The sequence below is a fragment of the Pagrus pagrus genome, assembly GCF_965226575.1.
Source record: "Pagrus pagrus genome assembly, chromosome: 19".
Lineage (NCBI taxonomy): Eukaryota > Metazoa > Chordata > Actinopteri > Spariformes > Sparidae > Pagrus > Pagrus pagrus.
In genome coordinates this window covers 4,650,128-4,678,041 of record NC_140203.1, presented here as the reverse complement: position 1 = coordinate 4,678,041, position 27,914 = coordinate 4,650,128, and the positions used below count along the sequence as shown (strand labels likewise).

At 40.4% G+C, this 27,914-nt stretch overlaps 1 protein-coding gene across 5 annotated transcripts; it reads left to right on the top strand.

Moving 5' to 3' along the window:
* The first annotated feature begins 245 nt into the window (after positions 1–245).
* ttll11 (tubulin tyrosine ligase-like family, member 11) lies at positions 246–27,642 on the top strand. Of its 5 annotated transcripts, none has more exons than XM_084383200.1 (11): positions 246–463; positions 1,012–1,512; positions 7,969–8,068; positions 8,541–8,674; positions 12,172–12,462; positions 12,569–12,853; positions 14,036–14,131; positions 14,220–14,332; positions 22,285–22,527; positions 23,223–23,329; positions 25,384–27,642. In XM_084383200.1, exons 2-11 carry the CDS (start codon positions 1,012–1,014, stop codon positions 25,695–25,697), a joined length of 2,184 nt encoding a protein of 727 aa, XP_084239326.1. In that variant the 5' UTR covers positions 246–463; the 3' UTR covers positions 25,698–27,642. The 5 variants fall into 5 exon arrangements, with proteins under 5 accessions (XP_084239326.1, XP_084239325.1, XP_084239324.1 ...); XM_084383199.1 differs by having other exon boundaries at positions 996–1,512; XM_084383198.1 differs by having other exon boundaries at positions 992–1,512.
* Positions 27,643–27,914: the final 272 nt, after the last annotated feature.

The following is a 27,914-nucleotide window of genomic DNA, read 5'->3' as shown; positions in this document are numbered from 1 at the left end:
TTGTCAGCTGAGGATGTTGACTTATTCTTTGTTCTAATAATAGATGAAACCTGGCATCCCTTATTGCCTTCAGGTGCTGTCGGAAATAAATTCATCCTCTAAATAGACACCGATCGAAAAGGCACATTATCCGGGATTCATAAGATTAACAATGCTGAGAAACCACTTCTAAAACCAACAGATACATTTTTAACTTTTATAAATATATATATATTTATAGTTAATGGATGTTTAGCCGTTGTGCTAGCGTGGCATCTCGAAAGTCGGAGGTTACGAGGAGCTCAAAAGGCAGCATCAGCCGGGCTCGAGGCAGATGGAGGCTGGACAACGGGCGGCTCTGCCTCCTGCTGCTCGCTGAGCTACAGCTCCCGTACAACGGACACGATAACACAGAGGGGGTAGAGGGAGCGGAGGACACCATCACGACGCTTGTCAGCACTGGGGGAAGGAGATAACGGTGCCTGTAAGTTTAAAGTCTGTCATGAGTCAAAGGGTAGTTTCAGAACCGAGCCGTATGTTACCTAGCTAAATGAAGTTTGCCAGGCTAACGTCAGGTCGGTAGCTTAGCCGACAAGTGCTGCCACCACCAGCACCAGCAGCAGCAGCGGCAGCTAGCATAAGTCAACGCCAGCTTGTCAGAGCCGCTAGCCTTTTGAAGTTGCTCGTTGAATTATTGTGGCCAGCTGGCATACGGCGTTAGCTATAGCCTTAAATCTTTAGCTTGAGCCGTTACTAGCTTGATAAAAGACGTTAAAAGGCTGTGAGCGTATGTTCACAGTCTGCTCCCTCGCTCCCTCTATCCGGGAAACAACCTGACAGGAGCATTATGGATTTTACTGTTTAATTAGCCTTTTAAGCTAGCAATGCGTGCGACATTATTATCTCAGACTAACGTTAGCTTGCTTGAGTATTGCACCCTGTGGTACAACTGTGCCCTGCCCAGCGGCGACACTCATAGCATTTCGCATAATGGGTGATGATTATGTAAAAGTCAGGGTCCAACTCGAGCAGATGAAGTCATTTGGTGAGGAGGATGCAGAGAAGGAGGGTGTGGACACCGAGGAGCAGCAGCAGCAGCAGCAGCTTCCAGGGTCCTCTCCCCCACATGCACCCGTCTCACCAGACCCCTCCAGCATCACCATAGCCGGCAGCGATGCATCCAGCACCTCCATCACTTGTAAACAAAGGGGCAAAAGTCGTAGTAAGCCAGGGAAAGATGACAAGAACTCTTGTGGCAAACACCTCCAGGACCTGTCACTGCATGGGTCTGCTCATGCTGGCAAGAACTTGAATAGACTTGGGCATGAGCGGACACTTCACATCAGAGGGACTGGCAAGATCCTGCAGGGCAAGTCAGAGACTAATGGGAACTATGTGAGCATCCATCCGTCCAAGAACATCCAAGAAGTCAAACTTGCAAACAAGAGAAGACCAGTGACGGTGGACACTGCAAAAGCCAAAACCTCATTAGAGGCACTGAAGATAAGCATCAAGCAGCTGAAGTGGAAAGAGGTGAGCAACATGAGAGCTTCTTTCTTGCTCTTTTTCTGTTTGTCTTGGAGGAATACTATTCAGTCATTGGCTGATCGATTACTTGTCCACTATTACATTAATTGCCAACAATTTAGATAGTTGTAATTGCCTTTTTAGCTTCCTAATTGTGACTGTTTTCTGGTTTCTCCACTCCTCTATGACAGGAAAATGAATATCTTTGGCTTGTCGATTAAACAAGACGTTTGAGGACGTCATCTTGACCTTTGGGGAACAATGGTTGACATTTTCACCATTATCTGACACTTTGAATACCAAACAATTAATTGATTCATCGAGAAATGAAAATGATCGTTAGCCCGAAGCCGTATGTGCAGGTTTATTTTTACAAAACATGACACTGCAGGCTTATCTAATCCAGAGAAGGATCTCTGTCATCAGCTGCTCGGTGCACCAGCGTTTCAGCTTGGGCGTTGGTCACGAATGTGCATAGATGAGATGAGAACCTCGGTCTTATGTTTCTACTTGTGCTATTAATATAACAATAATAAACTTTATTTGTATCACACTTTTTGAAACACGGTTACAAAGCACTTTACAGGTCAAGATGAACACGGTACTCCGAGTCAAAATAAGAAAAAAAGACAAAAAAGTACAAACAATCAAGATAAAACAGCACAATATAAATGAAATTAGTATATAATTGAAGCACATTATTTATATATATATATATTATAACAGATTTATTAAAATCTTTCCTATAAACGTCGATTTTGAGCGGACATTTGCATTTTTTTTCTTCAGTGACATTTAAATGTTAACTTTACTCATTTATAATCAAATTACAATTAAAACATGCATGTGCTTGCCTCTAAATAGCACAATCTTCCTTATGATATGACCACAAGTTCGATATATGTAGGCTATAAGCTGGTGTAGACAGTAATGTCCTTCACAAACAAGTCTTTTGTCTTTCGACTGATTTACATTTTCTGGCCACAGAGGTGTGATGAGTTGGCTTCAGGGTTATAGAGGTCACATGTAAGCAACGGCTGCCTGGAGTGTCTCTGTGCTAAGACAGGACTAGAAGAAAAGGCCAACAGTTCACATTTCTCACAGCGTTCATAAGAATAACAATCTGCATCGCACTACCTTAATCTAACTTTTACTGGGCATATAACAATATAATCTTGCATCTGCTGCATCCTATAAAGAGCATTACTGTAGTGGATAATTAAGAGGGGGTTATAATCAATTTGATAATGATTACATTAACCAGCCTCTCACTGAAAAACCGATTCTATCTGCTTCAGGCGAGGTTATGTAACAGTTTGGCCGTGTGTTTCTTCTCTTGGTTATCAAAGAGCTGACATTTTATGAGAGGCAGTATCTCTGACAGAAAGTGAATCACAAAGCTTTAAATAGGAAATTAAATTTGAGTGTGCGTAGGTGTCCAAAGTGTCTGTAAGCGATCTGTTTATTTAAATGCAGTATTTAAACTTGGAAAAAGCAACGAGTTTCAGTTAATAGTTGTGTTAACCAAACTGTGGAGATGGGTGATCAAAACACAAAGCTTTATACCTTTTTTATATGTTTATATAACTTTCAGGCAGTTAGGCAACCATTTTTAAAGTGATTTATTTATAGCACAGTACTAAAAGTGGCCAAACTGAGCTTTCAGAAAATGGACGGAAGATTTGATAATGATAAAGTGAGGGACTGGTTTCCAAAAGACGCCTGGAACATGCAGATAAATCCATCCATGCAGATGACCATCCATTAAAATGTCATTGGGAATTAATGTATAATCTATATGGGCTGTAAAATTGGATCAATATGGTCACTCTCCTGTCGGTATTAATGTATACTCCAAACATCCAAATGTTTGCTAAATCTTTGTTGTCTCGATACCTGGGAAGCTAAAAGTCAAGCTAATCATTAGCACACTTAAGCTAAATGTTCTGGGTTCATGTGCAATCACCACTCCTGTTAATATGGGCATAACTTGCATAATATGTCCAAATCTTGCACATGTTTTCAAGGTATTATTAGGTATTCTTCTAACCTGGAGTACAGCCTTCACTGTTTTCTATCACTACATATTTAGAGTAAATCTTCAGCGATTAGTTGACTAATCGACAGACAAATGATTAATTTTGCAACTATTTTGTTAATTTTTTCAAGCTAGACAAAGTGCTAAACATTTGATGGTTACAGCTGCACATTACGCAAGAATTGGCTGCCTTTCTTTATCTTACATCACAGCAAATTAAAGATTTTCTGGGTTTTGGACTGTTGCTTACACAGGAAAATTCATCCTCACCACTCCTCTTTGTATTTTTTTGTATTCATTACTTATTCAACCCAGACAAATAATAATATTCTTATTAAAAAGAAATAGACAACCCTCTCTCTAATCATCTCGTTGCTTCTGTTGCTCATATCGAGGGATCAGTTTTAAACTTAGTCTGTTTCATAACCAGTTAAAAGTTGGTTGTTGTACGTTTAAGTAGTTGACAAGATCACCTTTTAATCCAGCAACAACCTGACAGTGTCCGTGTGCATGCCTCTCATGTTTAGAGTTACAGAGGATGGATGTGGATGAAAGTTGTTTTAAATGAAACGCAACAACTTTAAAACATTCATGAGAAGGCTAATTGATCCAGGCCCGAGCCACTAACGCCATCTGGTCAGTTTGCATGTGATGCGAGTAATACCTGCCATCAGCCATTATTAACGTGGTCTCCATTATGGATGAGGAGTCAAGCAGGGCAGGTGGAGTAAAGACACCACTTATCAGCCGTGACCACGCAGTGACACTTAAATCCTCCCAGGTCTGGTATAGGAAACAGTAGACAGAAAGCCTATACATGACCACCCTTTGTCCTCAGGGTCCACCCCCCCTACAAAGTCAAGGGCGCTATAGATCCTCCTAGAGCCGTTTTGAAAGTAGCTGTCAACATCTTTGAAGGGGCTGAAACTCCAGTAGCCGTGCACTGTTTGTTTTTCAGTTATGAAATGAATATTGATTGATGAAAATCCCTTTTCCAGTTGTAACACACAGAGCAGTTAAGTAGCTTTACTACATATAGTTGTGGATACAAATTTGGGACGTTTATTAGGACATTTTAGGACGGATAAACTGATGGATGGATTCAAAAGTCTGCTGTTTGCATCTTTTCAAGGTGCAAACAACCACCTACGTTGTAAATTTACCAATATTGGGCCGATTATTTCCAGCCTCAGTGTTTCTTTTGTCCGTTCTCTGATAAAATAGATTACTGTCGATCTAGAAATGCACTACGTCGGCTTCGATGCAGCCTGTAGTCTCACTCAGTGTCCCACCCCCAACACTATCTGATTGGATACAAATCATAAGTAATATCCTATCATCACTGCATAATCTGAATCCTTAAACTGACTACTTGGTGTTTTCTGTCACTAATAATTGGTATCAGTTTTGGCTTTAAGGTCCATCTACATCCAAAACTACTACGTCTCTACATCTGCAGTGCTTTCTGGCCTGAGAGGCGGCTGACTTTCAGCATATGGCATTCTCTTAAACAGTAGGAAATGATTAGCCTTAAGCCCCTTTAATCCAATAGACCGTTAGTCCTCTTTGAGGCAGAGAGAGAATGGCAAGCCTGAGGGTTTGAGTGACAGCTACAGAAAATTAGACTAATAACTGCATTAATCACAGGCTTGGTATTTTCATTAGGATCCTACAGACTAAGCTGATGTTTTAATTGAAGCATATTAATTTCAAAAAGGCAAAGAAAGTCCTGTAGCATGTTTAGAAAAAATAGTAAATAAATACAAATATAAATGCTTGCAAGTTGCAACTTGAATTATCCTGTATCCCAACAATTGATCTATTTATCGGTTAGTCTTGTGACTTTTTTTACAGATTAATGTTTAATGAATTAATCGTAAAGATAATCAGCAGATAAAACGATAATGAAAATAATCCTCATTTGTAGATAAAACTGAATACATACGACTTCAGTGAGCAATATATTCTCATTTACAAGTGGCTCGAAAATGTCCACACATAATCAACTCCACAACAGTGAGTCAAACCATTTTCCATCTATGGCCCTTCTCTGCCCAAGGCGGTTATTCTTGGGCCTTATCCTTAGAAACTACTCATTAATTTGACCTCCTTCCCTCATGGGATTAGACACTTATACACTGGCATCTCGGTGGCGGTATTTATAGCAGGCCTTGGCTGTCCAGCAGGGTTTCCCTGTTTCACACGCTCACACGCTAACTCATTAATGAGATGCAGCTCTGTCAGATCTATCCTGTTGCTTGGCAGTGGGTTTGGGTCGCATGAGACTAGCATTTAGGAGCGGTGACGATGTGCTGCTGACCTTCCAATACAGCTCGATAAAGTCCTGATGTCATAAAGTTAAACATAGACTCTGTGACAAAGTTCCTCCCAGTTCACTGTTGATGTTTTGAAACTCAGATGTGAGCTGTGTCACGTTATGAATTAACTATGAACTAGATGGCAATGAGGAAAAAAATCAAATACATTATTCATATCAGTTTCAGGAGGTGATACAGATTGCATTCTTAATCCTCAGCCCCCCACTGATAACACTATCAGGATATTTTCCTTAGTCAGCTGATTGTCTGTAACAGGGTTAATCCTCCCATGTGAAGGAGCTGTATCACAACCACTGAAGTCATACCATATTAACTCAAGAGAGTAATTTCCCTGACATAAACGGAGGTTTAGGCTGAGGCCCTGTCCACACTAGAGGTCTGAATCTTCACTGGCCCCAAGATTCGATTCGATAACGGCTCAGATGTCATTCATTTATTGACTCTGCTGCACGCACCTCTCTCTGAGTCGGACGGCAAGGTTGACAGCGCCTCCTCAGATGTTGGCGGGTTAGCTGGGCTTGCTGTAACAGTTGTTATTTATGGCTGCAGACGTTGGCCTCAGGTGAAAATGGCTAACGTGATAAGTAATTGTTGTGAGGCAGAAGTCCAGTTCGTGCTTCTCAGCAAGGTCATGAAATCGGACATGCGCCTCGAGATTTTAAAAAAATACTCGTTTTTTTTTTTTATCACTCACAGATGATCTCTGCCTCCCTCTGACATGCCTCCTACATAAGTTACGTTAGCCTAATGTCCGCCCACCGCCCAGCGTGCGAGCAACGTCCTGACATAACTTTATTGTCCAGCTGAGGACTGACAATCAACATAAGAGGTTGGACACCTCTTGTCCAACATGTATGTGGATATTTCTTTAAACTGAGCTTTCTCTGCAAGTAAAATGCATTTTAGGTTGCTGAAAACAGACCTTTTTGGAAAACTCCCTCTAGGTTGAAAATATTGAGAAACACCAGGCAGAAGATGATATTTTATTTTAAGCGATGGTGCAAACATCCACGTTTATTATTGTATGTAGCATCGTTATATATAATCGTTTATAAATATAAACAGTCCCACAGGTGGCTTTACAGTTTGTACAGTGTACGACACCCTCTGTCCTTAGACCTTTGATCCGAGTATAGCCCAAACCCTCACAGCCAGACAAGATAATTGGCAGGAAAAAAACAAATCAGCATTCTTGAGCAAGTATTGACAGTACCAGGTGGAAGTGATAAATTTACCTTTTACAGCACTGTAGAGCCCAGATATGGCCAGAAATCCGGATTCCTTCCTGAGGCAAGTAGTTGATTTGGAGGCTGATACCAGAGTAGTAATTACCTCAAGAGAAAAACTTTCAAAATCAGTAAAAGCTGAGACTAACTGGGAATCAGCATGAGGATCTTTTTATGATCAAATTTCTATTGAGGCGTCAACAAAGTGAAAACATCCCACGTGTTGCATTTAGATAAAACTCAAACGATGACCTTGATTAAGGTAGGCAGTGTGTTTTGTAAATTCAGTTTTTTGGCAGAGCGCACATAAAAAACAAATGTAATAGAAACTCAAAAGCTGATTGAAATCTGTGCAGTGTTTCAGTTAGTAAAAAGCACTGGTGCAGAGATGTGAGACGCAGCAACATGTGGGAGAAATCAAATAGTGGAAGGTGTCTTAAAAGGTGTTGATGTACTAGTTAGTGCACACCTCTTCAGTTGTTTTTGTTTAAGATGGGATTCTTCCGTCTGCAAAATATGTGGTGCGAGTTGAGGTGTAGAGGACAAAATCTGTTGCTTTGAGCCAGAAGGATTTCCCAGCTCTCTAAATCCTTTTATAGTATCACTTCGTCTCTGCTATCCAAGCTCATCGCAACACAACACGCACTGCCTACCATCTTTAGGCAAGATTATCCCCACACTCTGCGATCACCAGAAGGACATTACTCAGGACCTTGTCAATGTCCTGAGTCATACTAACAGATAAACCCTCCTTCTCATGTACAGATCATTTTTTAAAACTAATCTTGTTATCGTTGGTTGTTTTTTGTAGATCATGTTTCATTTCCTCCTTTTCATCGCTCTCTCTCCCGCTCTCCAGTTTCCTCTGGGAAGACGAGCTGCCTGTGATATCTACTGGCACGGCGTTTCCTTCCACGACAATGAAAATATCGTCTCAGGGCAGGTCAACAAGTTCCCAGGTACCTCTCCTTTGACCTTCTGTTGATGTTAAGCACTCACGCACACGCACAATAATACTACTAACCTGCCTGTGGGAGCAGTGATGGCTTTATTTCAGCTCAGGGTACTTCATGTGTACTTAGTATTCTGTAATCACAACAGCAGGGATTTAGTTAAAGCCTTACTGATCCTCATTGCTCCAACGCTAACCTTTCATACCATGGCAAAAATCATCACTTGAGACTCTGGAGATAATTGTGTTGGTAGGAAATGTACCTCCAAATCTACATCACTGGTAGTCTCCTTGCTCTAATTTAAATATATCAGTTATATATCCTTACAACATCATGTCTTTGTTGTTTGGAAAGTCCTTATAGATGCTCCTATAGATTTGTTTTCCCAGTGCAATACACTTTCCTTTTTAAAAACTGCTTTCCAATCGCTTCGTCCTGCATTCATTGAATCTCTGAAACAGTGCTTTGTGCATTGCAGGGATGATTGAAATGCTGAGGAAGATCAACATGAGCCGGGCAGTGCGGACTATGCAGGAGTTGTTCCCAGAAGAGTACGACTTCTATCCTCGTTCCTGGATCCTGCCTGAGGAGTACCAGCAGTTTTCCACGCAGGTACTGTATAGTTGCATAACTTCTAACAAAAACATTATGAAACTGATGCTGTATATGATTTTCTTTTGATCAACTGAAATAAATCATTATTTCTGCATTTCTGTTTAGGGAAAAACAGATATGTTGTAGTAGAAATCAAGCAGACGTGGAAGTTTTTCAGAAAATGTTTCATTAACTAAGTACAATGCACAGCATCGACACATTCAGATACATTAGGGGGTGGTATGCCCCTTTAAAGCTGGTTTGTGATCTGCTTATAAACACAGAGAAGAAGGAGAAGTGCAACCCATTGTGCTCATGGCTTCAAACAACCTCACCTGGGTGGAGCCACGCAGTGTAGACTAGAGAACCAAACATGTCATTGCTGGTGCAGAAGTTTTTTACAATTTCAGAAGAAGACAACACTGATACAATTTGCAACACATGCTCCATTTGGGTTCAGAGAGGGAAAAAGTCTTATGTGTTTCTTAATAGAGCTACGGTGTATCACATCATCCCTCTTTGCTTACTACATCGTAGCCTTTCTTACCCTCGGGTTAACATAAACTCGTGGGTATAAACTTCTTTTTAAAATCCAAAATGTGAAATTATGGTTGTCGGTATCTGCCACAAGAAGCAGGTAATTATAGGGTAGCGGTATTGACTTATAACAAGCCATAATGTGCATCCCTACTTATTTCCAGTGTGTTTTGGTTGTTGCTACTCACACGGCACAACAGTGGAAAAGCTAGGAGGGGAAAAGTTTTTTTCTACTGGTGTTAAACTGAGGTCAGAAATCTCTAGTTTGCAGGAGAGACACCTGAGTTGTAAAGAAAAAATGGGGAAAAAAATGCAATAAATGCAACAATGCTGAAAAATAAATGATAATACTAAGAGAGCTAAAAATACAATTAGAAGTTAGCAAAATGGTAATTTAACGTAGAGCCTTTGACTTAAACAGAAGTATAAGCATAGATGCTATTGATATTATTACTATGACAATACACACCATTAAGTCACAACAGCGTGGCCTTGGACCTGGAACACCTAAATAGATTGCAGCTACCGCCGATGTGATTTATTACACCACAAGCCAAAACAGGTCTTTTCCTTTTGCAGACCATTATAAGTGGCCAGAATTAAAAACATGAAGACCTTCGTTCCCGTCTCTGCTCTGACACATTTGAAACAAACAGCATATTATGTCTTGTGATCAAAGACAAAGCATGCTTTGATGAACTCCCACAATGGCATCATAAGTCAAAAATATACCAGTGACTCAGTTGGTGTCTGGACAAAATGGCCAGAAAGCTCGGAAAAGTACAGTCACACTGTTTCTTTTTGTCGCTGTGCTTCCTCTCCATTTTCTATATTAGTTATATTTAACAAATGAACGTCACAGATGCTGAAGTTGTGGAGTCTACACAGTCTTTTCTCTGTAACTGCTCGCCATGTTACATCGCAACAGTAGCGGCTTCATAACATGACCCGTTTTATTCTTGACATGTGCACGCTTCACTGCTCACTTTCCTCGAGGAGAAAAGACATTTATGAATATTACCCTTTATGGTCATCTGGCACTCCTTAACACATGGTTGAATCTTGTGAAGGAGACACAGAACTGAGTGAGTGTAGACACATGACAAGGGAGCAAGAGCCGTGAAGAGAATAGGGGGAAGAATGAGCAAGACATCAGCTGCTCTTCGCTTGTTGACTACGACGTTCAAGGATGTCGAAATCAGTTACCAAGTGTGTCATTCACCAACCAGCCATAAATAATATGACAACGACAACGTTTGTCCACATTTGTGTCTTCATGTTCATCAATTTAGGAGGAAAGTTGATGACAAGAAGAGAACCGTGTTAAGTTATGTTTTTTTGTTGTTCACATTCACATTTGTTGTCATTTATGATGACAGAAGTGAGCAGTTGACCTGATTTTTGCAGGTGACAGTTAAATTTCACTTCCTGTTATCAGTGGTAATATAAGTAAGGAGGTTTCAGTGTTGATCTGACTTGGTCATGTAGTTGCATGGGCAGATGATCAATACTTGGGAAATGTATACATGGCAACAGTGCATTATGTCCAGCAGGGGGCACCAGAATATCACTTTTCTTTTCAGTGTAGTTTACTGCTTCCCTAGACAGAGTTTGACACCATGTTAGGCTGTTCAAAATGTTCTCTATGTCATAGTATCAATGATGACGCATCATATACTAAATATATGATGTTGGTGTGCTGATTTGGTAACATTTCTGAAAGACACTGAAGGCCAAAAAATAACACCTGACTCAAGGGGAATGCTTGAAAGATGGATGTGTTAGCTTGGAGATTGCATGCAGTGTTTTATGAGACATCTGCAAAATGGAGGTTAGGTTAAGCTTTGTTGACATCTGTCAAGTTTATGTGGATACAATCAATCAGTCAATCAATCAAACTTTATTTATATAGCACCTTTTAAACAAATCATAATGCAATTCAAAGTGCTTTACAAGTGATTGAAGAAAAAACATGGTATAAAAACAGGTTTAGAGACTAATGCACACCAATTGCAACACAATGAATAGTCAGAATAATAAAAAATAAAGAATAGCAGATTAAAACAACTATAATTATAACAAAAGACAACAACTCTATATGACTCTGTTTCTTTAACTAAGAAGGAGTTCAGTTGTAGCCATGTAACCAGCCTCATTAACTCATTATTGAGTGCATTAAGAAGATGAACAGTGACTTATTTTGAACATGTAACTCAACCTTTCACTGTATTATAAGGGTGTTACATTTTTAAATCTGACTACTATGTCTGGCTTAGTTTTGTGATCAATTGTTAACAGCTCTCAAAGCTTCATCAGAAGTTAATAATTCAAACTCGATCTTGGTTTTAAAGTTTAACACAGTGTATGAAACTTGTGTGAATCAAGTGTTTCCAATAACAGTCAGTTACTTAAATCAAAGTATATGGCAAATTTTGTAATTAGCGACGTAATCCATGGGATAAAAATCTAATCTAATCTGAGTACTTTCACATTATTTTTTTCTTTAAACATTTTAAAATCTTTTCAGTGCAATTTAAATGTATTTTATGTATTCAGCATTTTACAGTTGGTCAAATCAGTTACACTTACAAAAACAGTTCTGGCACAAAGTACATGTGTACAACATCTGCAACATGTATGATGCTGTTTCTTTTGTGTTGGTTTTTGTTTCTGCTGTTTTTTAATCAAAGGCCACATGGAGCACTTATTCAAAATGTTTATCTTTCATGTTCAATATGAATACAAAGGAATAAAAACCATCCATCCATTTTCCATAAATCACCATTTACAAAGCAGTACAGTTATTGAGCTGGAAACTCTAGAGTCAAAGTTTGTCTGGAAGCCTGGAAGTAAATATATGAATATGTCTGCCACTAATTGGAGCACTTGTAATCTGATTATATAATCCCAAATACATGTAATCTGTTACTACCCAACCCTGATAAGTCTTTCCCCTCTTACTCCCACCTCTGCTGTAGATCCGTATGGTGAAGGAGAACGACGCCACAGTGAATCCGACCTTCATCGTGAAGCCTGACGGGGGCTCTCAGGGCGACGGCATCTACCTCATCCGTGACCCGAGTGACCTAAAGATCATGGCGGGTTCACAGGCCAAACAGGGGGTAGTGCAAGAGTACATCCATAAGCCATTACTCATTGACAAGCTCAAGTTTGACATCCGCCTCTACGTGCTCATAAAGTCCCTGGAGCCATTGGAGATCTACATTGCCAAGGAAGGCCTGACACGTTTTTGCACCGAGCCCTACCAGGTAGCCATGCTGCTACTGCGAAGCTAATGTGCTGTGATGCCATGAAACATGTACTCTCTGTACTTTATAAAGAGATAATTAAGGAGACTGTTATTCTGTCTTGTAGGAACCAAGCCAGAAGAATCTCAGCCATGTCTTCATGCACCTGACAAACTACTCCCTCAACGTCCACAGCGGCAACTTTGTCCACTCAGACAGCCAGAACACGGGCAGCAAGCGCACTCTCTCCAGCGTGCTGTACAGGCTGGCAGCTAAAGGCGTGGACATCAAGAAGGTGTGGTCGGACATCATCGCTCTTGTCATCAAGACCGTCATCGCCGTGGTGCCTGAACTTAAAGTGTACTATCAGGCTGAGATACCGCCTGGCAAACCGGGACCCACTTGCTTCCAGGTGAGTATCAGATGCCAATGCCACTATTGATTCTGTGTGTCAGCACAACTTCCTAATTGATTTCCTTATGGTTTCCTGATTATTTTTTGTTGAGCTGGCTGTAGCCTGAGAGCTAGCTGTAGCAACAATGTGAAAGAAAGAGGTTTCAGCAAACTGCTACATCTAAGGTTTCCATCCTTAGTTGATTTTTAAAGACATTACTGTCTTTACCTGCTCCTTTGCAGCAGCATAGACGCATGAGTTTGGCGTTATTGTTTTGCAGTGCGCAACTGTCACTCACAGATAGCAGCTACCTAAATGCGCCTGATTTTTTTTTTTTTCATCAAGATCCATGCATTATTCCCTGAGAAATTGAAATTAAAAATGGTAAAAAATCGCCTTATCTTGCGATGTTAAAGAATATGAGAAAAAGATTCATCCCTTTATCCGGTTTTGTACCAAAAGTTAATGGGGTCTTTTCTGGCGTGAGATCCATCCTCAGTCCAAGTTTTGTGGAAATCCATTCAGTAGTTTTTGTTTAATCCTGCTCACAAACCAACCAACTAACCAACAAATGACACGGGTGGAAAGAATAACCTCCTCCTTAACCAAAAAGCTCTGAGGCAACAATTCTGATGGATCAGTAAGTCTCAGCGGTCTCGACTCCCACTCGAGTATTTTTCTCAGAGTCATAACTTAGGTAAACCTAAACACAAATACGTCATACACTGCCAAAATCAGTGCAATTCCCTCTGTACAGTGGCACCAGGATCTCCAAAGTACAGGCAGCTTAACGTCCATAAATCTGTTTACAAATAATACAATAAGAAACTCCTTATGACTCATATCTTGATAAGTGATATAGGTGATTGTAGACAAAATTACGAAACTTCTCATGATGCAAATGTTCCAAAATGTAAACAAAAACATGGAGGTGTTCTTAGGTTTATGTTCAGTATTCCAAAATTTGGCAAGATCCGTTCTAAATAACATCTAAGTATGCAGGATCAAGCTTGACTGATATTCCTCAATTGTTAATTTTACCTCAGGATCCAATATTGAAGCGTGGCAAGTTTTTAAATAGAGACTTTAAACTAACTTTATTTTTATCTGGACCTCGTCCACTCCGCCCTTTTCGTTCTAACAGCTTTTATTTAGACTCAAATACACTCATAAATAGGAGCATTTGTGTTTGTGTCTCAGATATTGGGCTTTGACATCCTGCTGATGAAGAACCTGAAGCCAGTTTTACTAGAAGTCAACTCCAACCCCAGTATGAGAATAGAACATGAACAGGAGGTAAGAGTGAGGGTCAACATCACTATTATCCCAGTATTATTATCATTATTATTCACTCTGCTGTGATAAATATTTATGTCTCCTTCAGGTGGCACCGGGGGTTTATGAATATGTTCCTAGTCCAGTTGACAAAGAGGTCAAAGTGGGTGTGATCAGGGACACACTGCGCCTTATGGACCCGGCCCACAGGAAGCCTTCAGTGTAAGTACGCACACTTGCGCACACGCACACACACACACAGTTTGAAGCTGGAGTTCTTACAACCTCTGCTCTTTGTCTGCTGGTCTTAAGAGTCCACTTCTAAGGGCATGATATCTTACTCAGCCCATTCGTCCACAGAGCCCAGCTCTGCACCACTCAACAGCTCCCCATAAGCCTGTTAAATGGAAAAATTAAATTCAGCTGAGCCGTGGTTAGAAATTCACACATTACTGTACAAGTCTGGCGGCTCAGTTTCTCAGGCTGACTGGCCCTGTGTGGTGCCTGACAATAAATCTCCTCTATCATTAGGAGTTTGTGTTTTTTTTCCCCCTCTAATCTGTTTTTCTTCTATGACAATAAGATTTACTGATTCTAACTTTCTCTTCTATCACCTTCTACATTACTAGCCTTCCTCCCCTTCCCGTCCTTTATTTTCTATATAAGATATTTGATCTGCTTTCTTCTGGAAGTGAAACGACCGTCTTCTCTGGGATAATACCCACTTAGCTATTATAATCATGACCGGTATTATATTGATATAATGCGCCTATGATATGTGTAATCCTCGTTCCTCCTGCCATATTTTCATCCAGCTGGAATAAGCAGAATCACACCTTGTACTTGTCAGTTAATAAATTACGCTAGAGCATAATTTAAAAGACACTTTTAGATACTGTTCCTCTCAACGTATTCCTCTCTACATACTTTTAGAGACCCATAATCCTTTAATCGAATGTCCCTCGTACGTTTTATGTCGACTCAGACCTCAGATAGTGGGGGTTACTCCAAAGCTTTATAATTATATACCTTTTACATTCATTATTGAGCTTGAACAATTACTCAATCACTGAATAAGTTCATCGTTTTTATAATTAGTTGACCATTTAAGTCTAAGTCGGCAAAAATGTTAAATTTTCTCTAGTTCCACTTTCTCAACTGCGAGAATTTGCTGCTCATCTTCCTCTTATGTGATTATAAATTTAAAATGTTTGCGTTTCGGACTTTTGAGGGGCTTTTATATACACATGTGCTGGCTCGGCTCGGATTGATCCTCAATACTTGTCCTCCCCACAATACTATCAATGAAGATTTTTCTCTTCTGATTAAAATTTCCTCCCCAAAACTACATAGTGCACCTTTCAAAACAAACAAAAAAGACTACTATATCATTATCTTTTTTACACACTCGGATATCTATATCAGGATCAGCCACATTAATCAAGTGTCAGTTATAGTAGCTATAATGAAACTAGCAGTATGTTGTATCCCTATACACTTAAACACTGATCTTCCAATGATTCATGACGTCCCAACTGATTGTGTTGTAAATCATCTGGATTATTTCTCTGTGTGTAAATGCCTCCATTTGTTTCACTGCTCTGTTCTAAAGACAGACACCTGATCTCTAAATTGTACGCCCCCCCTAAAGCCAATTAAAGGAGTGGAAGAATATCTTTATAAAAATATCTCCGTGTTAGAGAATGTTTATCGTCCGCAGCCATGTGGAGAAAAGAGGCTTAAGTCCAGACTGGAGCAAGGTGCATCATCTTTAATAAGATATAATTCAGTGTGTCTATAAAGCAGTGTGAGAAACGGTGACACTGACAAGGACAGGGTTTATGACGTGAGGGAAGTTAAAGTGTCTCGTGTATCTTTATGTTTGCAGGAACTTGACACGAAGCAGGATAGAAATGTTAATAAAGTAGTAAACTTTATAGAGGGGGAAATGATCTGAATCGGTCCTGAGAAGTTATATTTTTAGAGAGCAATGACAACAACTAACGCTTCTAAATGATGATGATATAAAATTGCAAGTAACAGCAGTCTATCAGGTAATAAGGTGCAGGTGTATGAGGCATGTGATTAGAGATTAACAGCCAGTGCTCCGCTATTAGATAATACATCATTGATTAATGATAACAAGGATGTTACTGCTCATCAGTAATTGCAGATAGAAAGTGGACCCTAGCACCTTTTAGCTGAACCTCCTGCAGTACACAGCTTTCCACAAATTAGGGCTGTAATATTGAAAAACCCATCTATAGCCATGATAAAATTAACCTGCAGTAAATATTCCGTTGTGGTTTAACACGATTTCAAATGTTTTCTTCCCGAACATAAAGGTTTAGTAATCATGTCAGGTTGTGGTTGCAGGGAACTGTGTCAGCGTTGCAGAGAGTGACTGAGTTTTGTGTTTTAGGGGGGAAGATATGCCAATTATGTCCCGACAAGCTAGTGCTAATATTTATTAAATTAGCCATTTAGATTGGATGTGCTCAGGAAAATGTGATCATCACTGCTGCCAACAACGCGGGAGCAATATAGGAACTCATCAATCATCTGATGCCACGGTGTGGCAGATGCACTATGTATATAATTATTTCTGATCAAGAATATTTTTGCTACATTGAATTTAAATGAAGACATCTGTGTGTAAAGATGTTGCAATAAGCCAATAGTGGAACAAGGACTCCGATCCTTCACTACTGCAGTTTTAAAATACTTAAATAATACTTAAAATGGTCATCATGAGCAAATTAACTCAAGGTGTCAAGAACAAAATTACTATTTATGCAGAAAGTTGATGTGATGTATTACTATATATGGCATTATTAGTTGGTTTTTTTGGTTGAACAAGCACCATAATGTAATGTCACAAAATTTTCTGAAGGTGCATAAAATGATTTAAAACGATTGTAAACATCAGTTTAATCTTTGACGATATGTAGGCCTGAATGTAATCTGACAAGTACCGAGGAACTACAGCTGTCAGAATAAAGTGATGGAGTAAAGGCACAACTTCTCCCTTTTTGAAATGCAGTGGAGTAGAAGCATACAATGAAAAACTGTATTTAAAGAAGAAACTTTCTCAAAGCGATAATTGACGCATGTAATTTCATGTAGCTATGATGTACTGCAGGCATCAGATTTGAAATGCCAACCCCACAGAACCAGCAGTATTTTGTAAAAATGTCGCTATCTATATGTAGTCATATTCTTCTATAGGGACCTCATCTGCACACAGAGACCCTCCCTATGCATATAAACATAAACCTGTGCAGCCTCCGTGTCAAACCCAATAACAAAACCTCTGCCTCTGACTTCAATAGCTCACTCTCCTCTCTTCTTGCCTCTTTGCATTCGTAACAGTACATGATAATAATAACGTCAGCATTATGGAACTAGGTAGAAGTTCTCACGATAGCTGGATTTGGTCATTACTGATGAGATTTCACAGGAGGCAGCGGTGTGCAGCTCCAAGCTGGGCTCAGCTGTCGTCTCTCTCTCTCTCTCTCACTCACTCACTCTCTCACTCTCTGCTCCTCACATTAGGTTTTTATTCCCTTTAGCTGCCATGGTTACCGGTACCTCATTTGATGCTCCAAAATTGAAACAAGGTCGGATTAGGGGTTGTCAAGGCAGTTTGATCCATTGATAACGCTTTTGGTCTTTTAAAACGTATGGCGTACTTCAAAATGCACATGTCAGACACCCAGACAGAGTTCTTTTGGGCTTTAACTTCACTGGCTGATTAAAGGAAATAAGAGAGAAAGACGAGAATTGAGAACCATTTTGTTTTCGAACCAGACAGTCTTTTGATTGGCATTTCACCAGTTTTGATGCCTCGCTATCACAGGATAAAATAAATCTCATGGATGCCAGATTGAAGCTTTAAATAACAAGACTTAATTGAGGCTGACATTCACATGCATAGATTTTCAGTCAGGTCAGATGTATTTCAATAGGGAAGGATTGATTTGATTTATTTTACTCCTGCAAACTTTTAAAATCCTTAACAAGCAGTCTTTGACAGCACGACCAGAATGTTCCCAACATCGTTACGGGAGGTTAAGTCATTTGTTTACTGCACAGATGGTCTACCAGCAAGTAAAAGTACTTGTGTTGTGGTAGCTGACAGCTGTTCAGCAGTGGAATGGATGGGATTCAGTCAGTCAGAGCTGCAGAGTTTAAACTGAAGTCACCCCCGTATGAATTTGACTTGTCAAGATGAAGTGAAAGAGAGGTGAGAACTGACCAGGCGCACAGTACAAAGGTGCAGCTGTGTAAAGAAATGGTGTTGCTATTTAAAGGAGACGGAATGAGAGCTTATATAAGAGAGAGAAGTAAATATGAAATGTCAGAAAAAAGAGGAAAATGGAGAAAAGTGGGTAATTATGAGGAGGAGGGGGTCCGATTCTATCAGTGACTCTCAGACATATACTTCTGGCACCCATCTCATAAATCCTGTGTATGATGTCTCTGAGGGTGATTTATGAGCCATTATGAGAGGTGTGCGTGAGTGTGGGTGAGAACAAAAAGCTGAAATTCAGGCGCCCATACCTTTTTTTAAAATACAGTGCGAGGGACATGATTGCAAAAACATCATCTGCATCAAAAGAAATAATACGTGCAGAGGTGGATTTGAGTGCAGTTATAAGTAACTAAGGTTGAACCACACAGAGTGAGACATTTTCTTATTGTGTTATTGTGGAAATGTAAAATAACATGCTCACAGCCTCCATTTTAAACCTACAATTGGTTTTCTTTTCTTTTTTGGGGGGGCCCTTGAGGGCAGCAATTACAGGTTTCAAACACAAAATTGGCTTAACAACACCTTTTTAAGATGATGATGATGATAATAATATCAGAGCTCCAGAAATTTGTCAAATGTGACAACAGTAGTTAACAATCATTTACCTGGCAAACATGACTAAACATAACGTGACAACAACTCCCATGACCCCACGCTAGCCATGTCTGTAGTTTTGTTTTGATTAAGAAACCCCTAGTGGCAGTAGTTGCTTATTTATCTTATTCATCATTAATTTAGTCATGTTTTTGGCTACCTGATGAATTTCTTTTAGCTCCGTTCTTGGTCTCTACCAACTTAATTTGCTTACCTTGCTATCTGCTGCGTTTACCAGCTAGTCGTTAACTTTTCCTGACTGCCATTTTGTACTGAGCAGCCTGTATCCAGCTAATCTTTTTGGCTTTTGTACTGGAAGCATCTGCCTGCTGCACCCGAAAATTATTTTACCAAAAGCTGTCTCAATAATGAGCAGAAATTGGCTATAAATCTCCATAAAGCTGGAGAGAGCTGCAGATTCAGGACTCTTTCTACATTGTCACATTGCCGTTTTTATACATTGTTATTATAAATAAATTGGTTATAGCAGCTTAACATTTTCTGATTCTTGTGATTTTGTGGAGTGAGAACAGGAGTGGGCGTTAAATCATTTGCACACACAAAAGGTTTATTGTTACCTGTGGGAGACTGCTTCCTGTGTCTGTGTGTTTTGGTATGACTCATACTCTTAGAGCGCCGGCAAAAAATTCTGATTGCTGAAATGGAGATCACTGTGGACACATTTGATTTCTTTTCATTGACACATCTAGCACCTTTCAGGACTTTTGACAGTGTGCGAAAGCTTTGTCAAATTATTCACCAGGAGGCCAGAAATAGCATTCACGCAGGGTAATGACAGCTGAATTAGTCCTCCTCGCATACACTCAACTAACATTTGGCACCGGGCCTCTGTATGTCTTTTTAATAACCTGCCATTCTTCACCTTTTACCCTCTCGCCTTAACTCCATCATTTTCTTCCTCCGTCTGCTGGGAGTGTTTGGAGATGTTCCCTTCACTGTCTGTCTGGCTGTCAGCTTCTCTAGAAGACGTGTCCGTTTTTAGCCGAGCCAGTCCTGTCTAAATAGACGTGGGTGGTGTCCCTCTGGCTGCCGAGGGATGATTGATTCTATTAAACATTCAGCAGTGCTCTCTCAGTGCCATTCACACTGCTTACTAATTCATGGACAAAGAAACTGCCTCATAAAAGTCAGCAGTACTGTATCCCCTTGACGGGAATGTGACTTTGCGCGTTTGTCGTTGTGTTTGCATGGAAATGTTGACCGTACAAGTTGTCCTTAAAGGCCCTTTACACCGGCACAGGTGTTTTACTTATTCTGGCTGATGAGTCCCTGCTCATGATGGAAGTTATTCGAGGTCACTCAACTCTACGAACTAATAAGAATGATAAAGGAGGGATCGGCCCTGCCCGACAGCAACAGTTGCAGCATAGCGCACAGGAAAGGGAAGGGAGATGTCAATCAAGAGCAGTGTTCACACATTTATGAGGGTAAAAATGCACAGAACGCCCTGCTCCCATTCCTTTTATATGAGAAGTGGCAACTCCCTCAGGAAAAGCACAATGGGATAGCCAGCGGCGAGAGACAGGCAGGTAGTGTGGAACGTGCCAAAGGTTTTATACTATTCCAGTCATCGACAGGTGGCGTTATGAATCGTAGCAATATGCCAGAAAAATGCAGGAAGAAAGAGACTGAAATCTAGCCAACATGGATGAAAACAAAAGCTATGCTTGAAAAATTAGGTAGTAGTAGCCTAGATGATAGACCCAATGCCTTTTGGTGAGAAACACAGAATCTAAGCAGAACTCATCAGGGTACTTTTGATTTTTATTGGATCTAATGGACCAGCTTCTGACGCTACAAAATGATTCTCCAGTGTGTTCGTGACGCTCAGAGAATTGTGTTCATCTTTTCACAGTTATTCCTTTAGTAACGATTGTGAAAGGAGGAAAGTCATATTCTTTCTCACCAAAACATGTTGTTCAAAGAATTTTCTACCTCAAAGCAATCGCAAAGCCTTTTCTTCTCCCCCATATTGTAGAGGGTGAGATTTGATTATAAAGCAGGTCTACGTGCTCTATAAATACCATGAAAGAATCAGAAGACTCCATCCACAGATAAACATACATAGTCCATATTCAGAAAAATGCGCCTTCAAACGAGCCGTTAACACTTCTGTAAGTTTGTGATGTCACAACTATACAATCTCTGCCGTCAGCCACGCCCCCAACTGGGCCGTGGATTGCAAAAACGGAAATGTGGAAACCCGGTGGGCGCTGCCTGCTCTGGCCTGTGATAGCTGACCAATCAAAGCACACTGGGCTTTACAAGATAATGCCTCTTGCCTCTTAACCTTTTTTTTTCTCATAGACCCAGAATAAAAATACCAATGTGAAAATGATCGTAATATGCAACCTTTAATTTATGAAATTGTACTACTCTCTTTGGGCCCCTTGCCTGGCGTTGTGCCACGGGAAAGTGGAAAAAAAAGTCAAATCTTTTGGCTTAATTAACTGACTGAAAAGTGCTTTTATACATCTGCCTCATCAACATTTAAAGCTTAAAACCCGACATTGGTAATTTACCTCTAAAAGCACAATTTGTCCATCAGTAGTTGCTGTGGAATAGGGGTCTTTGTCCAAGAAGAGGCTTACATTACACTAATGTTTCATACAGAATAAAACACCTGCACAGATCCACTGTGGCTTAACATCCAGCTGTACTGTGTAACACAGGAGTCATTTTGCTGTTTCGCTTAAATGTACAAAGTTGATAAGAAGTAACTTCCTGCTCACAGGAATCAAAAGCATATTTGCAAAAGTCTAAATGCAACACCTGTAGCATGTAGATGCATCTTGCTTCTGGTGCAGTTAAATGTTGTTGATGCAAGCAGAGACAGTAAAAAAGGCTGTACAGAGTCTATGAGATGAGCAAGAGAAAAGAGAGCATTTATCCTTCATACAACATTAGTCTTCCTGTTTCTCCTGCCAAGACAGACTGTAAGTGCAGACTCAAGTGAAAAGCTTGGTGCATTTATTTACCTCAGGTAGTTGGCTGTTACTCAGCTGACAAAAGCTCTCTGGGTTGGCCTGATGGTCTTGCGCTTCAGTCCTGCAGGGCTTAAAGGCCATTACTCAGCCTTTATGCTGGGCAGCACAAAAAACAGTAAATGTAGGGACTTTTGTAGTCTTTAAATCTCCAGCGGTACAGGTTAAATGGTCAGTCAACAGCGCTAATAAATTAAACACTGTCAGTGAAATATAGTGCTGTAAAATGTATAATAATCTGTTGTTTTCTGTGGTCAAAGATCCCAACCGAGGGCTGCTGGGTTTGAACACGGGGAGGAGATTCCCTTGGAGGCAGAGATACAAGAGAGGAGCCCGGATGAAGCCGCCCTGCCTTCGCTGTGTCTGAAGCAGGTCTACCCCAAGTACACCAAACAGTTCAACTACCTGCGGCTGGTGGAGCGAATCGCAGCTCTGTTCATTCGCTTCCTCGGGGTCAAGGGCAACATGCGTCTGGGCCCCACAGCCTTCCGAACCTTCATCAGGTACAATTTTTTAATTAATTACTATTTTATCTGTATTTGCTTCTGCCAGTGCCAATTTCAGTATTTTTGCTTATTGTGATGTTTTTTTGTTGGAGTATCTTCAATGCTCAATGTGCTCAACACTACAAATCCTCTCAGTCTCTCTTTGACAACTATCAGCCTGCTTCTTTGCTCCCCTCCTGCCCTCACTCACGCTCGTTGTCACCGTGTTTTGTACTGCACGTCACGTAACAAAACGACGTCATCATCTGCGTACAACGTGATTAGGCGGGATACAAAAGCCTCAGCTTCCTGCTGTAAAATGAAGGAACGCTCAAGTTATTATGGTTTGTATTTTGGATTGATTTTCACAGGATCATGTCAGCAACAATCTCCTGCGGCCAGTTGAGAACAGCCCACCAGGAGGTCTATTTTCATAGCGTTAAACAGCATAAAAAACGTGTAAGCTACAGCACAAGTTTGTTTATTTTGGCTTACGCTCCCCTGCTGGTGCTCAGCCTGCCAGCTGCTGTCAATCAAACACAGACATGCCCCCAAAGCCAGCTTAGAGGAGATGGAGCATTTCAGATATTTCCCCAAAAGAGGAAGAAGAATACATTTGAAGAAAAAAAAACACACATGAAATTGTTTTTGCCTTGAAAAAGAAATAATTAAATATGATTTCAGTTGGAGCTTTAACATCTGATTGTTTTTAGGACCTGCAAGCTGAGCAACAGTAATTTCACCATGGCTTCAGTGGACATCCTGTACATAGACATCACACGCCGCTGGTCTGGATCGACCCCCGATTCTAGAGAAGCAGGTAACGCGCACATTTACACACACACGTGTGCAAAAAACATAAACCCTCAGAAAGAAACAACATGTAGAGGACAGAGAGCCGGGTATCCTTGAGACTCGGAGCAAATAATGTGCTCGGAGATAATTGCGTGTCATTCTTTGTCAGATTCCCTCTGACACTGTGCTTCCGTAATTGAAATGAGCTGAGATCACAATGTGACAGCGAAAGCGAGTATCCGACATGAATTATTCAGACTTTGCACCTTGCGCGAGGAGTGTTTGCGAGGCGAAGCGGATGGATGGAGATCACATGGACCAGGATGGAAGGGCCTGTACGGAGGAGATTGTGGGCTGAATTTAGAATGAGCTCATACGTATTCAGGGAGACTGAAGTCAGAGTCTGTTATTTCTGTGTATGTGCAATGGAGGATTTGTGAGGAACCAAGAAAAGACATAGGATTGTTATTGACAAAGCTTAGTTTGCGGTATGTGGAAAAAGTTTTATAAAGGACACGTGAAGGAATGTATGTAAATGCCATCTTGCACAAAACTTCTTCGCGTGATACGTAATAATTTTAGTAATTCTGAAGCAAACGACCTACCAGCCCTCACCCCGTCAGTCCGGTGTGAATTGGCATCTCATTCATTTTTTTTTTTTCACTTCATGGATTCTTCGGCTTTCTGCTCATTTGTCTCTCTCTCTCTCCTGGGGTGAGAATAACAAGAGTTTGCAGTAGAAAAATGTGAGGGGTGAAAATTCAGCTCAGAGGACATTGTTCTTCTCATAGAGGGAAAAACTGTGGTTATAGAGCAGTGTATTTGTTGTTGTATATAAATATCTCAGTTGCTATTGCAGAACTTTCATAGCTTTCAAGGGCAGATGATGGTGAATTTAGTTTTCAGGAGAGAAGTGCAAAGTTATTTTAGAAAACAACAAGGACAAAACCTAAATCATTTTCCATTATTATTGTCTGTGAACAACATATGTTTATTAAATGATTGAAAAGGTTGCATTCACTTAGTCATTTGTACATATGAGAAAATCAGTCTGGCCGCTACAGAAGGTCGAAATACCATGAGATCCCTGAGTGTCAGAATATTAACTACTTACGTATCAGCATGTAAAGCTATGCATCAAAATGTGTAGATGAATGCAAATGCAATGCACATATCCCCGAGTTCCTTATCTTTTTTTCATATTTGAATTTTTTTTTTCCCAAAGAAAGTGACAAAAAAAAGTATTTTCATAAGAAATGTTTTTTTCATGTCTGAAACCGAGTGACTTTTTTTTTTTCCTGAAAGTTTTTTTTCACTCAAGAAAAAAATTCTCCAGATTTTATTTTTTTTTCACAGATGGGGGAAAAAAAATAAGGACCTTAGAAAAATTATCCTGACAAAACTTTGTTGCACCAGTTCTCAAGTCATAAACACAGGAGAGAAAACAATTAAGATCACCAGAAACATTTTTTAACTTATAGTCAAGATATTTAACTGAAGAACAATAATAATTTACAGGAATGACCTTTCAAAGATAAAAGTGAAAACATTCAAATAAGAGGTTTTTATTCTCTTTAGTACATTTAAAGAGGTCTGACTGTATTAGCCAACAATCTATGAAAGTTTCAAGCTAGTTGTTTTTCGAAGATGGCAACACTAATCAGTCTGTTGACATGGATATCACATCTTCATAATCAGAAAAAAAACAGTTCCAGTGTCTGAGCACTCAGAGCATCGTCTGCACGCAAGATATTTTCAGTCATGATTAAAATGAAAAGCCAAATAGAAAGTGAAGAGATACAATTCAGAAATGATTTTACTACACTAAGAGGAGTAATCGGGCTGTAATAAAATGTAATACAATGCAAATTTAAAATGTAAAATAATTTGAAAACGTAAAGTGAAATTTAAGAAACAAAAGCTTAAATGGAAATGCTCAAACAGAAAATGAATCTGTATTAATGTATCTGTTTAAACTGCTAAAATGATATAAAAATACATTTTCTTCACTTGAAATGGTGTTTCATTTTATTTATGTATTTCTCCAGCCTCACCTCAACCACATTTTCTCTCTTTCAGGTATGGGACTACAAGCGTTTGTCGAAGCCTTTTTCCACCTGGCGGCGCGCAGGTTCAAATCCCTGCAGATGAGGGAGCAGGTAGCGGCGCTGCTGGATCTGTGCGAGGCCCAGCTGGAGTCCCAGTCGGGCGTCGAAGACAGACGCTCCGTGAGCTGCAGCAGGGCGCTGCCGCGAGCCAACAAGTCTCAGTCGCTGGGCCTCACCAACCCTCAGCTCAACTCTCCGGCTCCCCTGCGAAGGGCGGCCAGCCAGGACTACCGGCTGCATCAAAGACTCAAGCCTCGCTCACTCAGGGCCAACGTGGAGAACTGACGAGAGAGAACTCAAACAAGTCATCCAATCCCCAAACACTGCCGTTAGCCTTCTCCACGGGAGCGAGGAAATTAGCCGTCCATTTCTCCTCTGCAGTTCCCGATGATGGGAGCTGAGAGAAGAGCTAGCTTGACCCCTGCTGGCTGACTTACAGGAGAACTGTTCTCAGCCTGATTGCTTTTTTTTTCCAGAGGAGGAAGATGTCTGCAGGGGGCGATAGGAGTGGAAATGGAACAAGAGATGTTGGTGGAGGGTGGTGCATTTCTTCCTCCCCTCCTGATGTGATCATATATGAACAGTGTGGTCCAGTCAGGAGGAGGAGGAGGATAAGGCTGCTTTTAATACACACTTATTGATTCTACAGGGCAGCTATATGCTCCCCTTCACCTTTGTCTGGCAACACGTACACAGAAAACAAACTTTTTCAGGGATAACATTGGATGCTCCAGCTTTACGTTCAATGCAGTTACACATGAATACATAAAATGGGTGTAAGGGAGCGTCCTTAGTGTGTGTGGTATATCCTAGAATTTGCACAACAACTATTGCATTTGCACAATGGATGTGAGGGTGACTGAGCATATGTGTGGACATATTGTGTGTGTGTGTGTGTGTGTGTGTGTACTGTATTTATTTGTGTTAAGCTCAATGGTGAAAGCCTATTTACAGCCAGTGGCTCAGCTGTGCGTCCTGAGCCCATTAGAGATGAGTTAAGTGAATAAGTATTCAAAGGGAAAAGGCCACGCTGCCACTTATCCTCTTTCAGTTCAGCAGCTATTCCAGTCAGGCAGCCTCAGACCTCCAGCGAGCATGTTTTTAGGATGATGACTGTGTGTTGGCCGCACATTGGGAATTCAATTATTTCACAAGTAATTGCATGGTTTTTAAAATTTCACAATTTCAAGATGGATGCATTTTCTTAAACCTTTTTTAAAGGAAAAGTTCAACCAAAAATGTAAAATTCAGTACTCGCCCTCGTGCCAAAGTTGGGTGAAGTTTTGTAGTCCACAAAACATTTCTGAAGCTTCACAACAAAACAGCGTTGCAGCTCGTCCAGCGTAATCCAAGTCCCCAGAAGCTCTGAGATCCTAAATGTTTTTGAAAATCTGTTGCTAAGGGTGTAATTAACATCTTTTCATATCAATTTGGGATCCGGGGGGCTTAAAATGGATCCATACAGCTTGTGTGATGTTATCCAACTCTCTGGAAGCCCCAGGATCCCAAATTGATTTGAAAAGATTGTGCACCCACTTCATACGAGGTGTGCACCGACACTTACTTAGCGGCTACAGTGAAGATTTTGGCTTTAAAAGGTGCGTAAATTATGTATTTTCAAATCTCTGTGCTTCCTGTTTTTATTCCCCCAAGTCCTCATCTACTTCACTTGTTTGGATAAAACTACAACGCCGTCTTGCTGTGAGCTCCAGAAATGTTTTGTAACATCCGACAATAAGTCCCCCAACTTTCCATCTGCTTGAGCGCCAGTACAAAATGACGTAATCACCATCTTTTTGGGTGAACTTATCCTTTAACATCATGACTGCTGCTGGCGGATGCCAACCAGAAAGGTCGTAGATCCTCGCTGCCATTTCAGACTATTTACACCAGTTACTCACTGAACACTAATGTTTGAATTGTAATGGGTTTTTTTTTTTTCTTTTACTGTAAGATTATTAAATGATTAAATAATCTTTTGTCACAAACTTTGTCACATGCAGGCCAAGTATATGCTTGAAAAACCTGCAACGTTGGCAGCTGTTAAACGCATGGAGTGAAGTAAACGTTGAACATTTCTGCCATATGAACTGTTAGGACTAACATTTACTGCAGTATTTAACTGATTACATGAAGTAGATTTATAAGGTTATAATGGTGATCAATCATGTGACTGAAATCAATGGATAACACTGCAAAAAATAAAGTTCATTTTGATTTTTGAACTGAAGATGTGTGTTTTTATTGACCAGATTTCTTCTTTGGTGTTGCTATTCACCAGATATGTGAATAATCTTGGGTATGTTATATTTCTATACTGTCCTACTCGTATTGGCCTCAGAGTGACGTCCCCTATGGCCTCATTAAAGGACACCGTTTGTCACGTAACGGCAGCACTGTGGGCAGTTTGTGCTATCTACAGCTCTTGTCTGGAACAAGGCTGATGTATGAGCCTGAAATAGCTCATTTTTTATGTCTTAAGACCTTAGATATGTTTCACAG

Excerpts from the sequence above, each read along its gene's own strand:
- ttll11 (XM_084383197.1), top strand. The coding sequence starts at position 970 with ATGGGTGATGATTATGTAAAAGTCAGGGTCCAACTCGAGCAGATGAAG. Across the intron at positions 22,528-23,222 it reads GCCTTCCGAACCTTCATCAG|GACCTGCAAGCTGAGCAACA; the intron begins GTACAATTTTTT and ends GATTGTTTTTAG. Across the intron at positions 23,330-25,383 it reads CCCCGATTCTAGAGAAGCAG|GTATGGGACTACAAGCGTTT; the intron begins GTAACGCGCACA and ends TCTCTCTTTCAG.